A 19,712-nucleotide genomic window follows, 5' to 3' on the forward strand; every position below is an offset into this window, starting at 1 on the left:
ATCGCCTATTTCTAAACACTGAAGCTAAACAGCATTAGAGAATTTTGTAAAGTTTTTCTGTTGAATTCTCAAATTTATCAGGTCATACTCGTGATAAACCGGCACTTGCTTATAATTAAAAAAAATGCAAGGACTTTCTTCGTATTTCATCATGGTAAATGGTGAATCGCATTACTTTGCAATTTCCACGACCTTTGCTGAAGAACAACAGAAACGTGATTCCATTGTAGGCTACATGTGCAGGAATGTCATTCTTGACGTTCTTTAAAATGACATTCATCTGAAGATTATTTCAAGTTTATGTAAAAAAGCAAGCTGAAGCAAATGCCGAACACGTGCTACAAAATACCACGTCAAAGTTATATTCCCGTGAAATAGCGGTATGTAAAAAATATACATTGAGGTACTTATAAAAATATTTTACTTGTGTATCACCAGTCACCACAGAAAAAAGTATACCGACGATAACTCTACATTGTTATGTACAAACTTCTATTTATAAACAAACTACTGCCCGCCTTCCATATAGTCAGTTCAACGTAAAATCTGGCCAGCAGACTAATCAACAAAAGATTTTCAATATTGCTTTGCCATTTAAAGTGAAATTTCTGCTGGCAGCTTGTCGAGAAACAGCGTGATACTAAGTTACAGTAAACTTCGTAAAATTTTATTTTGCATTTTCGCTCTGGCCGGATGGCCAAATTGAAAATAAAATTTTGGTCTGCGCCTCAAAAAGTTTGTCCACCCTTATACTAGGGCTAGGCATTTTTTATATTCAACAAACAAAACTAAAAAGTTGTGAAAAAACCGAAATCAAAGAAATGCAATGATAGTCTTTTAACAGACAAAAGATTGTCAAACAAATATATCTCCATTTCATTGAAATGGCGACACGTCAAGTCAACTTAAAATAGCCCTCCAGCTGCTTCTGCTTAATGTGTAATAGCTTTTGTGTTTCACAAGAAACGTGATCAATTAATGCGGCTAATTGTTAGGACTAAATGGCCTGGGATGTAAGTATTGGGAGGCTAACGGATATCCTAAACTATTACAATAATTCTACAATGAGCACAAAAAACAACGGTAAAACCTATTTTCCCAAATTTACCACGCGGCGTCTGGCAACCCAACAGCGCCACCCAGGCAAAACATAAAAAAGGAAAGAACTCAATATTTCACGGACCAAACCAACACAGTAAATGTGCTTCTGAAGGCTTGGTGTTAAAATTGCCCAAGAATTTTTTATTTATTTGTCATAGCGTATAACAAAAACAGAAAGTACAAAAACGAATATACTTCACGGCACTGCTTTGAAACCAAATATGGGCCATATTTAAGAGCAACACTCAAAAAAAGGAAGACGATATTTTCAAAACATTGAATTTTATTTCGATATCAATACCAGATAATTTGTGCGAATAGTACGACTTGTTAGGTTAGGTTATAACAGTGGTTCTCAAGCTTTTATGAGTTGTGACCCCATTCATAGTCCTCAATACTTTGCAGCCCCTTGCTCAAAAAACCCCCAAATTCTAGTTTAGCCGGCGAAAAATATGTATGCCGGCAAAGACTGCTAAGGGAGGGCAACTGTTTAGAAATGCTGAGTGATACCATCGCATCGGTTAACGATGAACTAGAACCGCTGTAATTTAAGGCATTTAAAGTGTACAACAGTTTTCCTGGACATATAAGTGTGACAAAGTATCAGCCCCGGTGCGATATCCGATTAACCGTAAACGCAGCAGCGTACAAACTCTTGGCACAGATTTTTCGTATCGCCATCACCCTGCGGCGTTTCAACAAGCCACCAGCCCTCGTCCTTGGGTTCGTGTGTGAAAAATATGGATGAACAACAAAGTCACTTGTGGATGTCGATGAAGCGGAGGTCCATTATGAGGAAGTAGTTCCTCGGAAGTGGACGTGGAGCCGGGGAGAGGACGCTGAAAACCTTTTAAGGGGAGAAAAATCGTTGGTGAATCGTCGAGCGCGGTGCAATAAAGCAATTTTAGTCAAAATGTCACTACGGTTTATTCGGCGCTGGCGAATAAGGATTCATAATTTTTTTAATAATTTTTTTCATCTCGGCAGGAATAGAAAAGTTAAACAGCTTTACCATTTCGAGACAACTTTGAATCGTATTCAGGTTATCAGATTGTTCAGAGCGTTTCTGCATGTTTGATATTTACTAAATGACAAGTCGTCGTTTTTTAAATAACGCCGTTTTTTAAATTTCACGATTGTTACGCGATTAACTGTGACGATTACTTCGCTTTGTTTTCAGTAGGACACACGGTCAGTATTTTTCCCAAAACGTTTTGGAAAAACATGCACTTGACGTCTAGGAACAAAACAGAATACGTTCTAACAACAACAAAAATATTTACGTATTACGTACACCACAACTAAGGCTCGTCCGTATATATTTTAGTTTAAATCTAACTGTGGGCAGCGGCAGGGCTACGGAGTCGGAATCGGGACTCGTTTAGGACCACGTAAAACTACCTGAGTCCGACATACGCATGCGCAGTACAAAATTTTGAAACATATGGTCGCCAACAGTAAAGGCGGAAAGACATATGGATATTCTCCAACTATGTATAATGTGAGTGAATGAACTATATGACACGCCTATAAGTTGATTGCCGAATATCCACCGTACTAAGGCCAGTTTACACTACAGCTGCACTGAGCTGAGCAAAGCGTAATTTACATTTAAATTCTATTGTTTTGAGCGTTTCAGGCTTTGCTGACCTCAAGACCCGTGCAGCAAAAAAAAAGGTTTGGAGCGATTTTCACGTTTGGCTAGCCCAGTGCAGCTGTAGAAAAACCTTACGTTTTGGAGTGATTTTTACGCCCAGCTCAGCTTAGCGCAGCTCTAGTGTAAACGGGCCTTTAGTTACGTAAATTGGCGGAATAAAGCTGTAGGGTCTGAGTCAGACTCGGTAACAGTAGGACTCGGGTTTATTATTTCGGCCGGAGACTAACTCCCAACGGGCTTAAAATATTGGGGCTGCGGGCTCCTTCCGCGTCGCTTCCTCACCTGGTTTTCTGTGTCCACGTTGGTGACCACCACGAAGCCGGCCACGTTAGTTTCGACCAGGTTTTCCTCCAGCGACTCGGCCATGCTCAGACTGAGGATGTGGTGGGCAAGGTCGACCCCGGGAGTGACTGGCACCAGCTTGGTCTGCGTGTTCTCCTGCTCCATTCCTGCAGACGCACGTAGCAACATTGTAAGTGCGTTAAGATGGTTATTTATTGTACACAAGTTGTAGAATTGTGTAAATTAGTTGAATTTAAAATTGTGTTATACCTGTGAACAGTTGTATGGAAATTAATACGAACGTTGACAGTTATAGAATAAAAGCCGTTGTTCGTTTTAATAAACGAAACCGATTGGGGCCCCGTAAAATGCGAGAAGCATTCGTATTTTTCGAGCAATGAAAGTAAGTACCAAAAGTTAAACATATATATATTCCACATATAAAGTCATCTTTTCAGAGGGCACAAAGTGACAGCAAATTTAGCGGAAAATTGTCAGCACCCATGTGAAAAACAAAAGTCGGCGTCTAAGCCCAACAGTCACAGTTAATGTTGCAACATGCCAGGGTTACCGAAATGTAGTGAAATGGCACCAAAGGTCTTACCTAGCGGGAGGCAGGAATCGGGAAGGGTCGGGGCGCCGATCTTGAAGATCTCGACCTCACTGAAAGCGATGTCGAACGCGTGCGGAAAGTAGATCTTCCGGGGTCCATAGAAGTACTCCTTGGTTTTTTCCTCCCTGGCGTCCCGCCGCATGTCCCTCGTTCGCTCCACCACCCCTGGTTGGGAAAAAGTGGAACGTCAAACAATGAAATTAAGACTTAGTAGGAATATTAAAGCCCATACAGAAGTAGGTAGCGTTTTGAACTATCAGTTTCTTCTCACAATGTTGAAAACGAATGAAGAGATATTCGAAACGTTCAAAATGCTACCTACTTCTGAGCGGGCTTCGATATTGTTTCTACAACCTCCAACATTTATGCTCTAATATTAAGAAGTTTGCCAACAATGTTGTCTAGGTTTGAAAAAGCAAATCAAAATTAAAGGGATATATTTTATAATGTACAAAAGGCTAAAAAAATTACGACACGCTACAAGCGTTTTGAGGAAGTATGTTTTAATTCGATTTATGTGCCAATCAAAAAGTCATTAAAAAACACATGATATGTGTATAGCTGTGACCACTGCTAAGTCAAAGGTGCATAAAGTCAAAGAATTTTTTACCTTTAATTACTAACGGAGCGGGTTTATGTATTTACATTGTTATAGTAATCCACCTGCATTTTAATATGCGTATTAAAAAAGAAACGTTGTCCCTACTAACGGTAACTTTTCATCAGTACGAAAAAACAACACCTCAAAATGTTTCTGCAGTAAACCCGTGAATAGTTGTTGATTTCATAATCAAGTAAAGTAATCAAAAAAACGCACCAACTTAAATGCAACGATTGCCTACAATGTCATTGCATTACTATTATAACTAATGCCAATTATAGGTTAAACAATCGTTACAGTTTGCCGTCGCGATCGCATCCAGAAGAAAAATTCCACGATTTCTTCTTAATAACAACAAGGCGGTCACAACCATCATTTTATATAGTGGTTGACATAGTGGTTGATATAGTGGTTGACAAACACCCACCGGGAGATTTGGGTTGCAAGATGACATTCACAAAGTCGGGCAAGTCGCGTTTGAGGTCGTTGTATAGGCGCTCGCTGTCCAGCACAAGCACCACGTCTGCCTCAAATGACTGGGCGGTGTGCAAGAGGCACTGGTAGCCCTGGCCCTTCACCCAACCGCACGTGTTTATCACACAGCCGCTGGCCTTTGCTTGCCTTGAAAAAGGAAAAACAGATATAAAAGGATGTTTCAAAAGGAAAACTTGTGCCCGAAACGTTGCTGCATAATGTTACTTACACCTGAATGGGATTTAGAATTAATTTTTTTTTTTTATTAGTTGTTGGTTTTCAACTAATTCTGCTTAGCATATAATTTCATTAATGTGACTACATAGCAATTTTAACATAAAAGTTTCAAGTGAGCTGTCCTAGTTTTCATCAGAACAAAAACTGTTGGCGCACATATTTTGTGTCATTGTATTTTGTGGCAGGCGCAACAGAATAACGGATATATACCTGTTAAAATCACACTTTGCATTAAACACATCAGCCAGCCTTGAAATGAGAACTTCATAAAGTTTGATGTTTCCGTTTGGCGAAGTGTGGCCAAAGTGATAGACAAGAGGAACCTAGAACGATTTAAAACACCTGTTTTTGCTACACAAGCAAGAAGCAAAATCTTTAAAAAAATTAAACAAAGTTTTAACAATCACCTTTAAATCAAACCCATCAACAGGGTCCGCCGGCCGTTCTACAGTTAAAGCACCAACCGTTCCAGGAATGGAAACACCCCCTTGGCCCACATCCAGTTCAATCAGTGTTGGCTTTCTTCCCAAACGCACAGCATAGTTTGTGAGCAATCTACATAGAAATGGACAATCTGTAAGCACACCTCCACAACTTACATCACCATTGTAATGTTATAGCGCTTAGAGACACTTGTAAAATAAAACAAAATTGTACTTACCGACAAACTGTGCTTTTACCAACATCCTGTGGTCCGCAAACAAGAACTCTTGGTCCTCTCTTATCTTCTTGCTCCGCAACCTTTCTTAATTGCTCAATCGCAGCGTGTGTGTTGAGGTAAATAACCATTGGAGTGTCCTGTTTTAATATGCACATATATAATATATATACACAGTATATATATGTAACTTGTTACACACATCACAATTTAATAAATATGATAATAGTTAGAATACACTAGTTGATTCCAACCATGCAGCCTACTCATCAAAATAAAACAAAACTGTTTTAAAATTATTGTTTACCTAGCCATTTATGTTAAGTGAAGCAAAGCTTTAGGAAAGAATACCAATAAAAAGTATGATTGCACCTTAGATACATAAGAGGCCTCCACTTTTCCTGTTAGACGAAGTGAACAACCAAACCATGTAAATACTGCAATTTTGGCACCGGAATCAAATACATATGATCTGTTGACAAAATTGAAGCACTTGTAAGTAACAATTTTTTAATTAACAGTTCACAAAACTAAAATACATGAAAAATAATTAAAATGCTTAACTTATTCTCCAAGTGGTCTAAAGTATATCATTTAACATTAGGTTTATTGCAATGTATAGTAAGGACATTTAGCTATGCCTAACTTGGAATATTTCACTTGGTTTGCTTAGTTTTGTAGGTACTTAGATTGCCATTCACATTCAAACAGATTATTTCACTTGATTAAAAAAAATGATAACCTAGTAGTACAGTTTTTTTTAATCATTGAGTTAAGCTTATAAAAAAGCTTAGTTTGGAATGACCATGTTTCTAAAAAAATATACTTACCGATAACATAACGATGCACAGATTACCTTAAAGCTAGACTAAAGGTTTCATGAAAAAAATTACAATACTAATGTGTGGTCTGTAAAAAACAAATCATACTATGCTGAAAAATAACAAATTTGATTTTTTTGTCGGATTACTTAAAGGGCTAAAAAAATTGACAATTAGTCAGTAAATACTACACAGCTTTAACCTATATTATGTTTTTTTTCACCTTGAACGCACAAGTTCAGTACCATATAACTCAGCACTGCCATCGATTAGGTCTAGCTTTGCTCTGGCACCAGTTTCTACCTCAAACCGAAACTCGTTGTCTTTAGTTAGCTTGAAATCCTGGACTAGCTTAAGATCAATTCCCTTCTCTTCAGTTTTGGCATTAACAGTTGAGGAAGCCATTGCGACACTTCATAAATAGCAGTATTACAAAATTAGTTTTATTTGAAGCTATTGACTTTGACCTTAAAAATAGGGAAATAAAATTGAACGCACACCAAAAAATTGAATGATTGATATGTTTTTAGAAATGAGACATATTTGGAAATGAGTCACTTTGTAAAAATGAAAATATGCGATGTAGTCGAAAACCATAGCCTGTACGTAAACAAGGTACAAAACTGACAGTAAAGCACAACCGTAATTCACATATTTGAATAAAATGCATTTCAATACAAATAGCAAGTCCACAATGGCATGATAATTCTTTGCCAAATATCATTCGTGGTGGCGAATGGAATTTAATCGCTCTACTTTTCAGCAGAAGCAAGGGGGTTCTTCAGAACTATGATGACTGAATCCCCTCGCAAGAACATTTTGCTGATAAATCTGTCCCTGTTGACTGGCTGCTGTTTCTTTTTTCCCTTTCCCTTCTTTGGGGCCTCGGTCCACATTTCCTTAACATTTTCCAAAACCATGTTGCAATGTCGGTCAAAAGCCTTCACTCTGGCCAGCAACTTTCGGTTGTTTCGGCAATTGATGAGGATCTGAGTGTTGTTCTTTACCGAGTCTGTAAGAACGGAGAGAGGTCCAGTTTGAAATTCTTCCTTTTCAAGCTGTTCAAGCTCGTCGGAAGTAAGCTCACTTTTTGCTTTTCCCTGCAGCGCCATTGTTTATTAAATGTTGCGTAATAGAAAACTTTGTCAGTCAAAGTTATAGAAAATCTGTTTAAAAAAACAAAAATTAATGCCACAAAAATTGCTTTGGAATAACACTACATGGACTCAATGCTCAGTCTACAGCAATTGTTATCTAACCTAAAATGCGGAGCAAACAAGACATGCTTTTAGATTTTTAACTTTATTACTGAGCGGTTTATATCAAAATTTAAAACAGTGCACAAGCAACAAATTAAAAACAATCACTGTAGTAGGCCAAACATAAAGAACACATATACCTCAAAAAGAACATCGCATGTTGGCACAATAGATCTGCATAGTTTTATGGTAACACATATTACAACATGTGCTTTCTTAAGTTTCACCTTTGTTGGGCAATTAAAGGGTTTCTTTAAGTTTACAAATTTGTTTGATTTTATCAGTAAATTGGTTGCAAATTTTATCAACTTTATTGTTTGAATTTATCAGTTAATACCAATATAATACAGCAAAAAAATAATATTATTAGGCATTTATAGGCAATAAATATAACAAAAACTGAAGATTTTAAAGTATAAATTTTAAAGATCAGCCGTTAAAGCATAATAGACCATAAACAAATATTGGGAGACATTATGCAAGAACTTATGTTTTTTTCTTTTCAAACTATTTCGGTAATAAATCAATACTCACAAATATATAAAATAACAGAAAACAACAGCAAAGAAAGCTGTGCATTGGTTGGGTCTTGCAATATAGACCAGCGCCCCATTTTATTTGTTTTGAATTTTAAAAGAAATGTAAGCACTCTCGAGAAACTCTTATTTAAACTTGAAGAAAACTAATACATTTAACGTAAAGCTAACGATTCGCGCCCGGTTCATTTTTTGTCTTACGCATGTAGTTTTACATATCCAATGAGACGAACCACTTTTTAAACAAATGTGAAGAGCACCCGGTGTATTAATAAAGTGCAGACCATTCATCTCTGAAAGCCTTTAAAAACTTAAAATTATATTAAATATTTTAATCAAGCTTACAGGTATATAAGTTGGAATGAAACTTGATGAGATTGTTACTATTATTATACTCTCATCATCTCACGCGATTTAGTGTTTTGGTAGAAGCACAAATATTATAACAAAAATGGACTAGGTTTATGAGCTTATACTTAAAAATTCTAATCATTTTAGACTTTAAGTTGTACAAATTCAAGCGATAATTTTAACTGGTCATTTCTGTTGGTCTAGCTGCCTGATTTTTGTTAACTGTTTGCTCAGAAATGCACTAATTTCTGACAGATCGGGTGCTCGTTTTTTAGCACTCAGTTTAGAGTGGCAAACAGAGGTTTGATTATAACCGTTGGCTTTGTTTATTTTTATAACATATAAGTGCAGAAAACGCATTTGTTAAGTTGACAAAACTTTTATTGCAGAGTTCTATGTTGCGCACGGGGCCTAGGCTAAAAGGATGCTCCCAAAGTGCGAATACACGGCAAATAAGCTTCACAAGAAGCACAAATATGTTGCTATTGCGTAGTTGCTTGTCAAATATGTAAAAATACAGTTTAAAAAGATGCGATAGCCGTTTAGGACATATTATAAGTTTTTCCGACTAACTACTAGGCCACTGTTACCTCCGCAGAATAGACAGGGAAGGAAGGGACTAAAAATTATACTGGCCTTGATGAGAGACGTAGGCGGTCTCTGACAAAGACAGTGCAGAGTATATAAACAGACACGAGAAGAAGGCGATATAAATAGAATATAAGCAAAAAATATCGTTTTGCAGATAAAGTTACCGCAAGACAGAGGTAGAGTCGCTACAGCCGCGTGCAGTTTTATTTGTAACAATCATGTAAAAAAATTAAAGCATAGATATATCTTCGAGCCAAATTCCTTAATCAAAGGAGATGGCGTCATCAAAAGAGCGTTAAGTTCCCGATGGCTTTTCTATAAAGTCATTTCGACTATTTGCGTGTCAAAAAAGCAAACATTGACGCTTTTTTGATTAGCTTTCTCCAGGCATGTTTAGACGCGGCTCCGTGACAGCAGTAAAGATAAAAAATGAACACTCCTTGAAGTCCGTTGACTGCCACGTGGATGGATGAAAACGCGATCGAGGCTCTGCTTGATGGCAAGCCTAAAAGTTTGAAAATTACAAGCTTTAGGGCTAGGCTATACGAGGTCCGTATTAAATGACGACAGTATTTGGACTTAAGTTATTTCGCGAATGACTTACTTGGCTGGGAGTTAAACTCATTTCAAAATGAATTGTTTAGAGCACTGCGAAATATGATAAACTAACTGCATTTTAACACGATAAGTACGGTAGCTAAAGTTTGTTCTATAGGTCGAATTAGAACACCTTTAAACATAAATTATCATGTAATATCAGCATTTATGCGTCAACAGTATGCCTGGCACCTATTTTAGTACTAATTCGAAAAGAGTGAATCAGCACTAATTAATAGACAAATCACCTGATAGAAAACCAAAGATCCATCCTATTCCCAAAACCGGCAGGAGAGTGAGCACCGCTTTAAGGCTTAACTCCACGTGGTGAATCGCCTGGTGATTCCGCTCTTCTTCGGGCTTGAACTTGTTCGCGTCCACGCTTTTGCCGTAGACAAAGTAGGCGACATGGCCTACGATGAATGAGTTTATCAGCGACAGTACCAGCAGTGGTGCCATCAGGCTGCTCACGTACAATGCGGTTGACTGTGAATTGACCAGGCAGTGGAGGTACTTTCGGAAATGATACGGGTCCCGGGCGACGCCGCTGTTATTTCGATGATCCACCGATGTCTCGATCATGTTGCGGAAGAACGGATTGATCTCCATGTAAGTTCCGTCTAGAAAGCACCAAGCGTCATTTAACTGAGGCCTACAAACATATACCCAAGGGGTAAACGAAGTTTGTTTGCAAACACAATATTTTCAGCGATAAAATTAGTTTTCCTTTTCAGGAAAAAACGCTTGTAGCGATTTTTAAATTTCAGGGGGTAAAAAAATAAAAAGGCGATTTTTATATTTTTTATTTGTTTCAAATAAAATATTTGGCAATTGAATAATGTTAAAAAAAGACAGAAGGTCGTGCTTCGATTTGTTTCTACTTAACAAGCATGTAACACAGTTTCATACATTTAATTAAAATCTTACTCAAGTGGCCGATTGTAGCCGCAATAACAACAATAACCGCAGGGGTTCCCCATCCCAAAAGAAGGCGCGAAACGTCCCAGCTTCGACGGTTCATAGCCTTCATGCAATTGAAGAACGACTTCGATGTCTTTGAACTTAATGTCAATCCTTCATTCAGCATCCAGAATCCTAAATTGAGAGCTTTTGTATATGTGTAGTATACTGAAAACGTCGGTACCGGTATAGGCCTTTAAACGTATGTAATAGACCTTTTATTGACAGCAAATAGAGTTTCAAAAAGTTGTATTGTGAACTGGTGGCGTTCATACTATTTAGGCTACTGAAGAAGCGTACCATTTTGGTAGAGCTGTCATGTCAATGCATGCTATTGAGTTAAACTAAGCATTACAAAATCGAGTTGATAAAGTTTTTATTTTGGTTTAAATAATGGAAAACATGTCATTCCTGTTTGTCAACACTATAGTTATTTAATAAATATGCTGTTGCTACCAGGCATAGTATATTTAAAACAGGTTCCTCTGGCAATATATATTATTTTCTACCAACGTTTCGGCTTACTATCCGGCAAGCCTTCGTCAGGGACTGACACACAAAGCCAACAATTTTATTTTACTTTGCGTCTTGTTGGCTTTGTGTGTCAGTCCCTGACGAAGGCTTGCCGGATAGTAAGCCGAAACGTTGGTAGAAAATAATATATATTGCCAGAGGAACCTGTTTTAAATATACTATAGTAATTTATCAAAGCTAAGCCCATAACCTTAAAGCAGTGTTTCTCAACCTTTGTTGGCAACGACCTAAATACAAAGCGTAAAGATAACAGCGAAACTTTTGAGACCAATTCTTTTCACTGAACTTTTTTATAAGCGAAAATATTAGAATAAATTAGATCAAATTAAATTAATAAAAGGCATGTCTTTGTATTGCTTCCTCAATTTTTACAATTATTTAAGAATTATTCCCACAACCAAAAGCAATTTATCCAAACATATAAAACAAACTGCAGTCGGCGACCCAACCAAATTAACCGGCAACACATTTGCTTTAAACGACAGATTTACATGTTGTGCAATGAGACCGCTTTTCCGTTTAGAAACACTGCCTTAAGAATTTCTGAAAATTTTAGACCAAACTGTTAGCCTTAAGAGAATGCCGGCTACCAACCACACCTGAAGCGAGCAGAAAGTAATGGGTGGTTATCGCTTCAATTTCGCACGCAGTGGCGCTGCGGAGCGCCAGGTCGTGCATCAGTTTGAAGGCGTAAAAGAGAAGAAGTGCCAGGGCCAGATTGACTTGAACCAGAAGGCGGTCGCCCGAGTAGGACTTGCGCATTACCAGTAGGTATATGACAGTGATGAGCAGGCAAAACACGGACAGGCCGACAGCAACGAAAGAAGCTATCTGCGAATTAAAAACTTTGATTATAAACTCCCATTTCGCAGGAGACGTTGCATTGTGATTACGGGCGACAAAAACGTAGCACGAAAGTGTTGCAACAGGTGATGGTCTACGCAAAGTGTTGCACCAAGCATACACTTATCCTTATGCTGAATCATTTAAAAATATTTCGATTAGTTATTATTCAAATAGACCCCGACTTAGAAAAATAATGCCATATTTTTGCCATATTTAGCGTTATTATAAAAATCAGTTTGTCGAGCCAGAGATTCACACTGTCATGGTGGTTAATTAACTGGATTTACATGTAATGAGGAAATCCTAAATATTAAATCCTAAAAAAGAATGCTTAGTGATGCGTTGAAATGTAATGAAAACTCGCAAAACGTGAAATAGTTATTATGGGTTATTAATAACTGGTTCAGTCCATGAAAGTATTTCCGTACAAGAGTTTGAAAATGAAACAAAGTAACCGAAATAACCTTCGTAATAAATGTGACGTGATAGGCGGGCATTTGTGTTGTGTTGATATTATAGCTAACAATTGCAAACATTTGTTTGTGTCTGTAAGTTGGATCAGATAACGATAACATACATTGAAAAACATTTGTTTAAAAACGGTTACATTGAAAACATAACGATTCGTTTAACAAGCGAATAAAATACATACCAAAACAGCAAAAAGAATCTTTAAAACCAAAAGGAAATAAAAAATACTGTTCTAACAACAAAACAAAAAATAACATTATAGAAAACGCATTTTTAAAATAAATATACAGCAAGCTTGGATAAGCAAATCCTTTAAATAAATCAGTAGTTCTTAAAGTTTTTTTTGACGCCTTTAAAACATTTATAGGACTTGCTACTAGGGATGTTCAAAATAGAATCCCAAGGTATTCTAGAATAATAGGTTTCGAATCTAGAATAACGAATCCAGAATAGCGAATCCTAGTATATTTTTATTAAATTATTTAGCCTCGATTTTGTTTGGGGAAGAGGTTAATCTTTATCTACCTTACAGGGCCCACAATCACAGCAATAAATCGCCCAAACAATTTGCTAACATGTGTACATTATAATTAAAAAAAATCTCCCATTTACATTCTTAACAACTGTCATCTGAAGCCGTTCTGTTAACTGTAATATGTCAACTGTCCAGGCTGTGTCCAAAACTTATATTTTTGCCAATAGTGAGTACATATGCAACACTGCACGCAGAACTATTTAGCAATTCGGTCGTGTTTTTTCAAGCATTGTTGGGTCTTAGGGCTTCTTTTTTGACTAACATGATCTGTTATGCAGCCAAATAATGTACTGCAAAGAATACAGAGTTACTATTGACTTTAGCCGCTCGCCCAATAACGCTTGATTGACGCTTAATTATTAGACGAATGTTACCGCGAGACGCGGTAATTGGTCGCCCGAAAAAACGCTGTACTACGAGGTTACATTTAAAGCAACCACTACAAATTGGTCGCCGCAGCGACAGGCCAACTTTCCACACGCGTTTGTACAATTAGTCGCAGCAACAATCGACGATAAAACATTAAATTATATCTGTTCCAATTACCCGAAATAAACGGCAGAATGGGAAGGATTCGATATTCTACTTTGAACATCCCTACTTGCTACAAACCCAACGATATAGGGATTGTGCTAATTCTCATTTATTGGTTTGTGCACATGCCTGGGGATAATAATAATATATATTAAACAGTTTATAACCGCAGTTGAGCATTTATATTCGTAACGCCTTTGATAATAATAATTAAAAAGGCGCACCCTAGCAGAGCGTCGCGACGCACAGTTTGTGAAATTAACAGAACACAAAAAAGAATCCGACTCTACAAAATAACAAGACTAAATGTAGAGCGATACCTACAAACGGTTTACCTTTATGCCGTGCGGTATGGAGTGTCGGTGGAAGGCGAGTATTACGGCGAACATGGTGGTGTGGTTGCACTTGCATCTCACCCGCCCGTCCACTACCCTTGCCTCAGCACAGCCCCGAGTTGCCATCTCCGCGACGTCGTGGTCGATAAAGGTGCAGCGGTACTCGATCTGCGTCACCGTCTCGTCTCCTCCCATCTGCCGCGCGTACTCGTCCGCGCACGAGTCGCCGCGCACGTCAGCCGAGTAGACGAGTTTCGAAGAACGCGCGGCCCGCATGCCTCTCGTCTCGGAGTAGGCCGAAGCCGAAAGCAGCGTGGCGCCAGTCGGTAGCCTGAAGGCCACTTTTTCCGGCTCGCTTTTGGGCAGAAAAAGCGACAAGTTGCTCAAGGGCAGGTTAATTTCCGCCAGAACCGCGACGAAGCCTCTTTTTCGTTTCGTTATTGCCTCGAAGCTTTCAACAGCCATGCGGGTAAAATTGGCAGACGCGTTTCGCGAGCGAACCACGCAAATTGCCATGGCCGGTATCGTCCCCTCGCTGAAGTTCCGGCCCGGCCGAGCCCTGGCCATATCTTCGAGGCCCTTGTGGACCCGCCTGAGTTTACCGGACAGTTGGACGGCCGATTCCGCTTGACCCGGGTAGAGAATTTCACGCGTTACCTTGTAAAGTTCAGCAAACGAAAAGTAGTCCGGTCGAAAAAAACCTGCGAAAAAACATTGTACTTCAGTCGTTTGCTGAATACGTGTCGTGTCCTTTACCCTCTTCTGTACTAACCTGCGGCACCGCCTCGTATATGTTTAGGCCTGACAGCGCTCACTCTTTGTTTTTCTGCAAAAATAATAAAATTAGAATCGTTGCTGTTTTTTGCAAACAGACTAGGAACGGTATAAACAACTTTAAGTGGAACACCTTAGGCCCAGTCTGGAGGATATGTAATTAGTAATAACGAAACAAAACATTTTCATTGTAAAATTGGTTTTATTTTCCTTTCACAAGTAAAGTAGTACATTCATAGTTGGGGTTTTTATCTTACGAGCCGCTTTTTTAAGCTCATGTTGGGTGTATTTTGGATGAAAACAAGTATTGAGTAATTTTTTAAAATTAATGAACAGAAGTATACAGTCACTGGTGCTTCGACGCCATGTCACGAGACAACGGTTTTTATATAGTCATGCTCCTCAAAATACATATTAGCAGACCCGCCATTAATGTCCATATTTATTTCTCGGAAATAAAGCGACCCGACATGAGTAGCGCCTAATTAAGCTGTTGTAGCGAACTTTCGAATGTCGCATCATGCTTTCTATATAGTTTTAATTTAGTAATGCCATAATAATAGTCACTGTGGCTAAACATTCAGAGGTAATACCTCAAATTAAAAACTCCGTAAATTGCAATTTTTGTATCCCGTATTTGCCACAGAGACCCCGAAATATCTTTCTATACATGTTGAAATGGCAGTTTTAATTAATTCAGTCAATAAGGCCGTTAAGCAACACTTTTATAAAGGGCTGGAAAATTACAATATTGATCTGAACAATAACAAATTTTGCGTTGAAAATTTTTATGCATTGAAAACGTGCAAAGCATCATCTCAACGCACCATGTTTTGTCACAAACACTTGGATTCAACTTACCACAGAGAAAACGCTTGTTGGAATCGCAGGTTTCATAAGTAAGCCCCACAGATGTTAACTTGGCGCATCGTTTTCGGTAATCCGCTTGGTTTCTTGATAAAAGATTGGGATTTTTCGCTTCTGAAAAGGAAATGTAAACATGTTTGCCTTTCGACTGAGTTAATTGCTAGGTTATCGTCTAAATTTGCCCCACACATTTATTAAAGCGTTGGCGCAACAGGGCTTCTAATAGGAATGTTAGATAATATAAAATCGTAGCATGATGCCAATCAGTATAGGACCAATCTGATACTAAGGAGGTATCGGTCATGATTTGCGATTTAAAGTGTGATTGCTATTCTTTGAAATAAATTTATCAAAAGTTATACAGAATGACAATTATATTGAGTAACCTAAACATCGTAACAAATTTTGGCCAAATATTTTGTCACAAATGACCTTCAAGCGTTTCAATTTTATCTATTTTGCTGGTTTGAACATATGGTGTTGTACCAGATCGGACCGCGGTACTTCTGGTCTTAATTAATAGGCTCCTGCTTTTGTTAGAAATAGTTCGGCACAAAAGGAAACTTACCGACCCAAGTTTGTTGAACGTTTCCAATTTCTTCAAAACAGCTCGCAATTTTAAATATTTGATCTGTACTGAATATCGATGGAAGGTGACCTCCTCTGCTTTCGCACACTTGCTCTGCACCCGTCTTTACCGTGACGTCATTCGTTGTGAAGTACATTGCGTCTAATACAATATGGCAGTTTAGGTTAGTAATTACAAAATGGCAGCGGTGAGTTTTTATGCTTTTAAGCCCATTCAAAAAAGAATAACAATTTTAAAGATACCTATGCTCTAAGATGCGTTTGCAAAGGACAGTAAACTTGTAAATACAAATTGTAATTAGTGGTCATTAGCGTTCAAAATGATATATTAAGTTTACACTTTGTGATTCTCTCATCATCTCCCATAAGTTTTATGTGTTCAAAACAATAAATAAAAATAGGCACTGTATTACCCATGAGCGTTGTGAATTGTTGTTTAATGAAAGTTTAAGCTAATAATTTTCTGTTTGTTACAGCATTTTGTTACTTACCGTAGATTGGTCCACACGCAGATTGGCACTCTTCTTTTGTTAAGTTAAATTGCATGCATTCTAAAAAAAAATAATTGTGAACTTAGGTTTCAGTACACAAACTGGTTGTTATGTTTTGTTTACTGTATTTCTAGTTTTCTAATTTCTGGTAATTATAAAAACCTGATGACACAGATGCGGTATAAATCTAAATTGTTCTTACTATCATTTTACTCAACAGTCAAAATGGAGGCACATGATCTAACAAAGCGATGTCAAACATGCAACCAGCAAAAATCCAAATATCTAATATTAAAAATTGAGAAAATAAAACGGTGCACCATGAAAGGTTGTCAGGTGCGTCGCTGACGAATAGAAAAAAAACATAATTTATATATTTTTTTTAATTGTTTTACTTTTTCGTTCGGTTTAGTTCATTGAGCATACAACACTTTAAAGAATGTAGGTTACAACTATAAGGCATAAAAAAAAACTTGCAAGAAATTCAACAGAACTACCGGCTTATTTTCCAGAATGTGCGTTTTTTTCGAATTTCAGCCAAAAATTGTAAGAAACGCAGCGTTAATATTGATTGTAAAACGATTTTTGTTTTATAGTTTTGTTAGTATTCTTCCGGCGAAGTACTCAAACATTCCACGAGATCCTCATTAGGACTTGAGTTGGACATCCCTGAATTAATATACCATATTTTACCTATAGATCCAAATAGTTTCTATACTCTTGAAACAGTTTCACCATATTAAAAAAACTTACCTTCGACATCAGGAATCATTGCAAAGGACAACTGAAAGAAAAGGCAACTAAAAAGTAATTTTGCCGTTTTCGTAAACGTGAAGATAAATCGTGACATCTTTCTAATTAATGTCAATAACTTGCTTTTATTCTTGCTTGGAAGGCGATTTTAAAACTAGTATTCACGTCCCACAGTGTATAAAAGCTCTCTGTTCGAATTCTGTATTTAAAAAACGCACACTAATTCAGTTATCTAAAACAGGCGCCGTAGGGGCACGAACATGTTGATTTTTCATTTAAAGGAAACCTAAAAATAAAATAATGATTCCGGAGTTAGACTGTAACGAAGAAAGGCGTTAGGAGACTTCCTATGCAAATCACATCACGACGTCTGACGTATCATAATGTGTCAAGCATATTTAGGCTTGCCATACGTCCCGGTTTAGCCGGGACAGTCCCGGTTTTAAGGCCTTGTCTTGGTGTCCCGCCCGGTTAACCAATTTGTCCCGGATTTTTCAATTTTAGATTTACAAAAAAAAAAATAAAACTGTAAAAACTCTTAAGTTAGCCATTTAGCAATTCTTTCTCAAAACTAAGTAATACTTTCTACTATTTATTAAAACTTTTTACTTTTCATTTTTTACTTTCAAGCAAATTTTTTTAACATTAATTAATTATTTTTCCAGCGGGTGTTAAGAAATATTTTTCTGGGGGTAAGGTTGTTGAGGTTTTTTTCTTTTTTGTGTGTGGTGAGTAAAAAAATTGAATGGATATTATCCGGCGGGTGCTGGCAAATTTTTATACAAGAAATTTTTTTCACGTATGACGCAGTTTGGTGCCGGTATTATTTGCTCGAATATTACGCAAGTCTAAATAATTGCTGTTACAACTTAAAGGTTAACGTTTGTTAGTAATTCTGGATCGATAAATGTCATCATTACAAATTAAATTGAAGTCATAACATACTGATTGCCTCAATAGAAATAAGTTTTAATGTTTGCAACTTAAGACTTATATGTTTAAAAACTTCTTGTTGTCTGTTATTCGCGCAAAATTTAGCTAGAATTATTCGCATTTAATGCGGCGGTTTTAATTGTAACCTATTTTCAGTTTCAACAGAGATATTGCTTATGTTGGACGCAATATGGTACAAGGATTACGTTTCACGTTTGTGAGTGCTTCCAAAAGTGCTTTATGGACATACTTTGTTGCATTGTATAAAACAACTGTGTGTGAAGATAGCAACTTAATCTCAAAAAACGAAGAATTGAATTTGTTTATTTAAGAATTTGTTTATTTATTTGGACGCAGTATGGTACCAGGATTACGTATTTGCTGAATATCACGCAATGCGAACAATGGCTGCTATACAACTTAAGGTTTTACGTTATTGAGTGGTTCCCTATTGATATATGTCACTGGTTTTCGTTACGTAAAAGATGTTTGACGTGCTTAGCCGTTGGGTATTTAGTCGTTTCGATGCAAATAAGCACACATTATTTGGAATTTGGTTTCACAAAATGTAAAATTTTAGTTTGCGAAGACGAAGAATTAGATGTTTTACAGTTACGCAGATAAATGCGATAATTTATTAACACGCCATCCGATTAAATGCTGCTTCCACACAGGCTAAAGAATGTGACTCCATTTGTGGGGAATCGTTTATTTAACACAGGGTTTCCCAAACTTTTTTGGACCATGGACCACTATTTGTGAATCTTATTTTTCGCGGACCGCAATACAAGGCAAAAAAAATAAAACCGAATTTTATTACAAAACATAAATCATTAATTTTCGGAGTTATTTGTGAAAGGCAAACTCGTAAGTCAGAGACACGGAAAGTCTTCCACACATTTTTGCGTATAGGCAAACGGTTGGAATGATCTCAACAAAACCGCAAATTCTGAATGGCGATAAGAATATATTATTACGTCATAGACGAGAAATACGTTAATTTTTCGTAAACAACTTTTTGACTAGAACGAAGGCGCAACAAGTAACATTTACGATACTGGATAGCAAAAGCTTTCGAAATCATTAAGTTGTGAATAACTGCGGCAACTATCTTTAAAAGGGTACTTATGTGTGACTTTTCAATTTCTCGTCATATCGCCACAGACCACCAGTCCAGTCGTCGCGGACCACAGTTTGGGAAACCCTGATTTAACCCGGTTCAGACACAATAAGCAAAAAAATAGTCAAGGAACGACCAACATATATGCTGTATAACAATTAACTATTAGAGAAATTAAAATGTTTTATTTAAA

General features: G+C 37.3%; 2 protein-coding genes across 2 annotated transcripts; both read right to left on the reverse strand.

Moving 5' to 3' along the window:
- Positions 1–745: 745 nt before the first annotated feature.
- Positions 746–6,872, reverse strand: LOC146139669 (polyribonucleotide 5'-hydroxyl-kinase Clp1-like). The gene is made up of 9 exons (XM_083393073.1): positions 6,668–6,872; positions 5,996–6,095; positions 5,627–5,763; positions 5,373–5,520; positions 5,176–5,288; positions 4,682–4,875; positions 3,645–3,818; positions 3,041–3,207; positions 746–1,948 (listed from the first exon to the last, which is right to left on the reverse strand). Exons 1-9 carry the CDS (start codon positions 6,847–6,849, stop codon positions 1,859–1,861), a joined length of 1,305 nt encoding a protein of 434 aa, XP_083249199.1. The 5' UTR covers positions 6,850–6,872; the 3' UTR covers positions 746–1,858.
- A 39-nt stretch (positions 6,873–6,911) lies between these two features.
- Positions 6,912–7,701, reverse strand: LOC146139670 (small nuclear ribonucleoprotein Sm D2-like). The gene has a single exon (XM_083393074.1). The coding sequence runs from the start codon at positions 7,554–7,556 to the stop codon at positions 7,197–7,199; it is 360 nt and encodes a 119-aa protein (XP_083249200.1). The 5' UTR covers positions 7,557–7,701; the 3' UTR covers positions 6,912–7,196.
- Between the last annotated feature and the right edge of the window lie 12,011 nt (positions 7,702–19,712).

This window comes from Ascidiella aspersa, chromosome 6 (genome assembly GCF_963924565.1).
Source record: "Ascidiella aspersa chromosome 6, kaAscAspe10.2, whole genome shotgun sequence".
Taxonomy (NCBI): domain Eukaryota; kingdom Metazoa; phylum Chordata; class Ascidiacea; order Phlebobranchia; family Ascidiidae; genus Ascidiella; species Ascidiella aspersa.

Coding starts and splice junctions, on each gene's coding strand:
- LOC146139669 (XM_083393073.1), bottom strand. CDS start 6,849: ATGGCTTCCTCAACTGTTAATGCCAAAACTGAAGAGAAGGGAATTGAT. Junction 4,876..5,175: donor GCAAAGTGTGATTTTAACAG/GTATATATCCGT, acceptor TCCTTTTTCAAG/GCAAGCAAAGGCCAGCGGCT. Junction 1,949..3,040: donor ACGTGGACACAGAAAACCAG/GTGAGGAAGCGA, acceptor TCCCCTTAAAAG/GTTTTCAGCGTCCTCTCCCC.
- LOC146139670 (XM_083393074.1), bottom strand. CDS start 7,556: ATGGCGCTGCAGGGAAAAGCAAAAAGTGAGCTTACTTCCGACGAGCTT.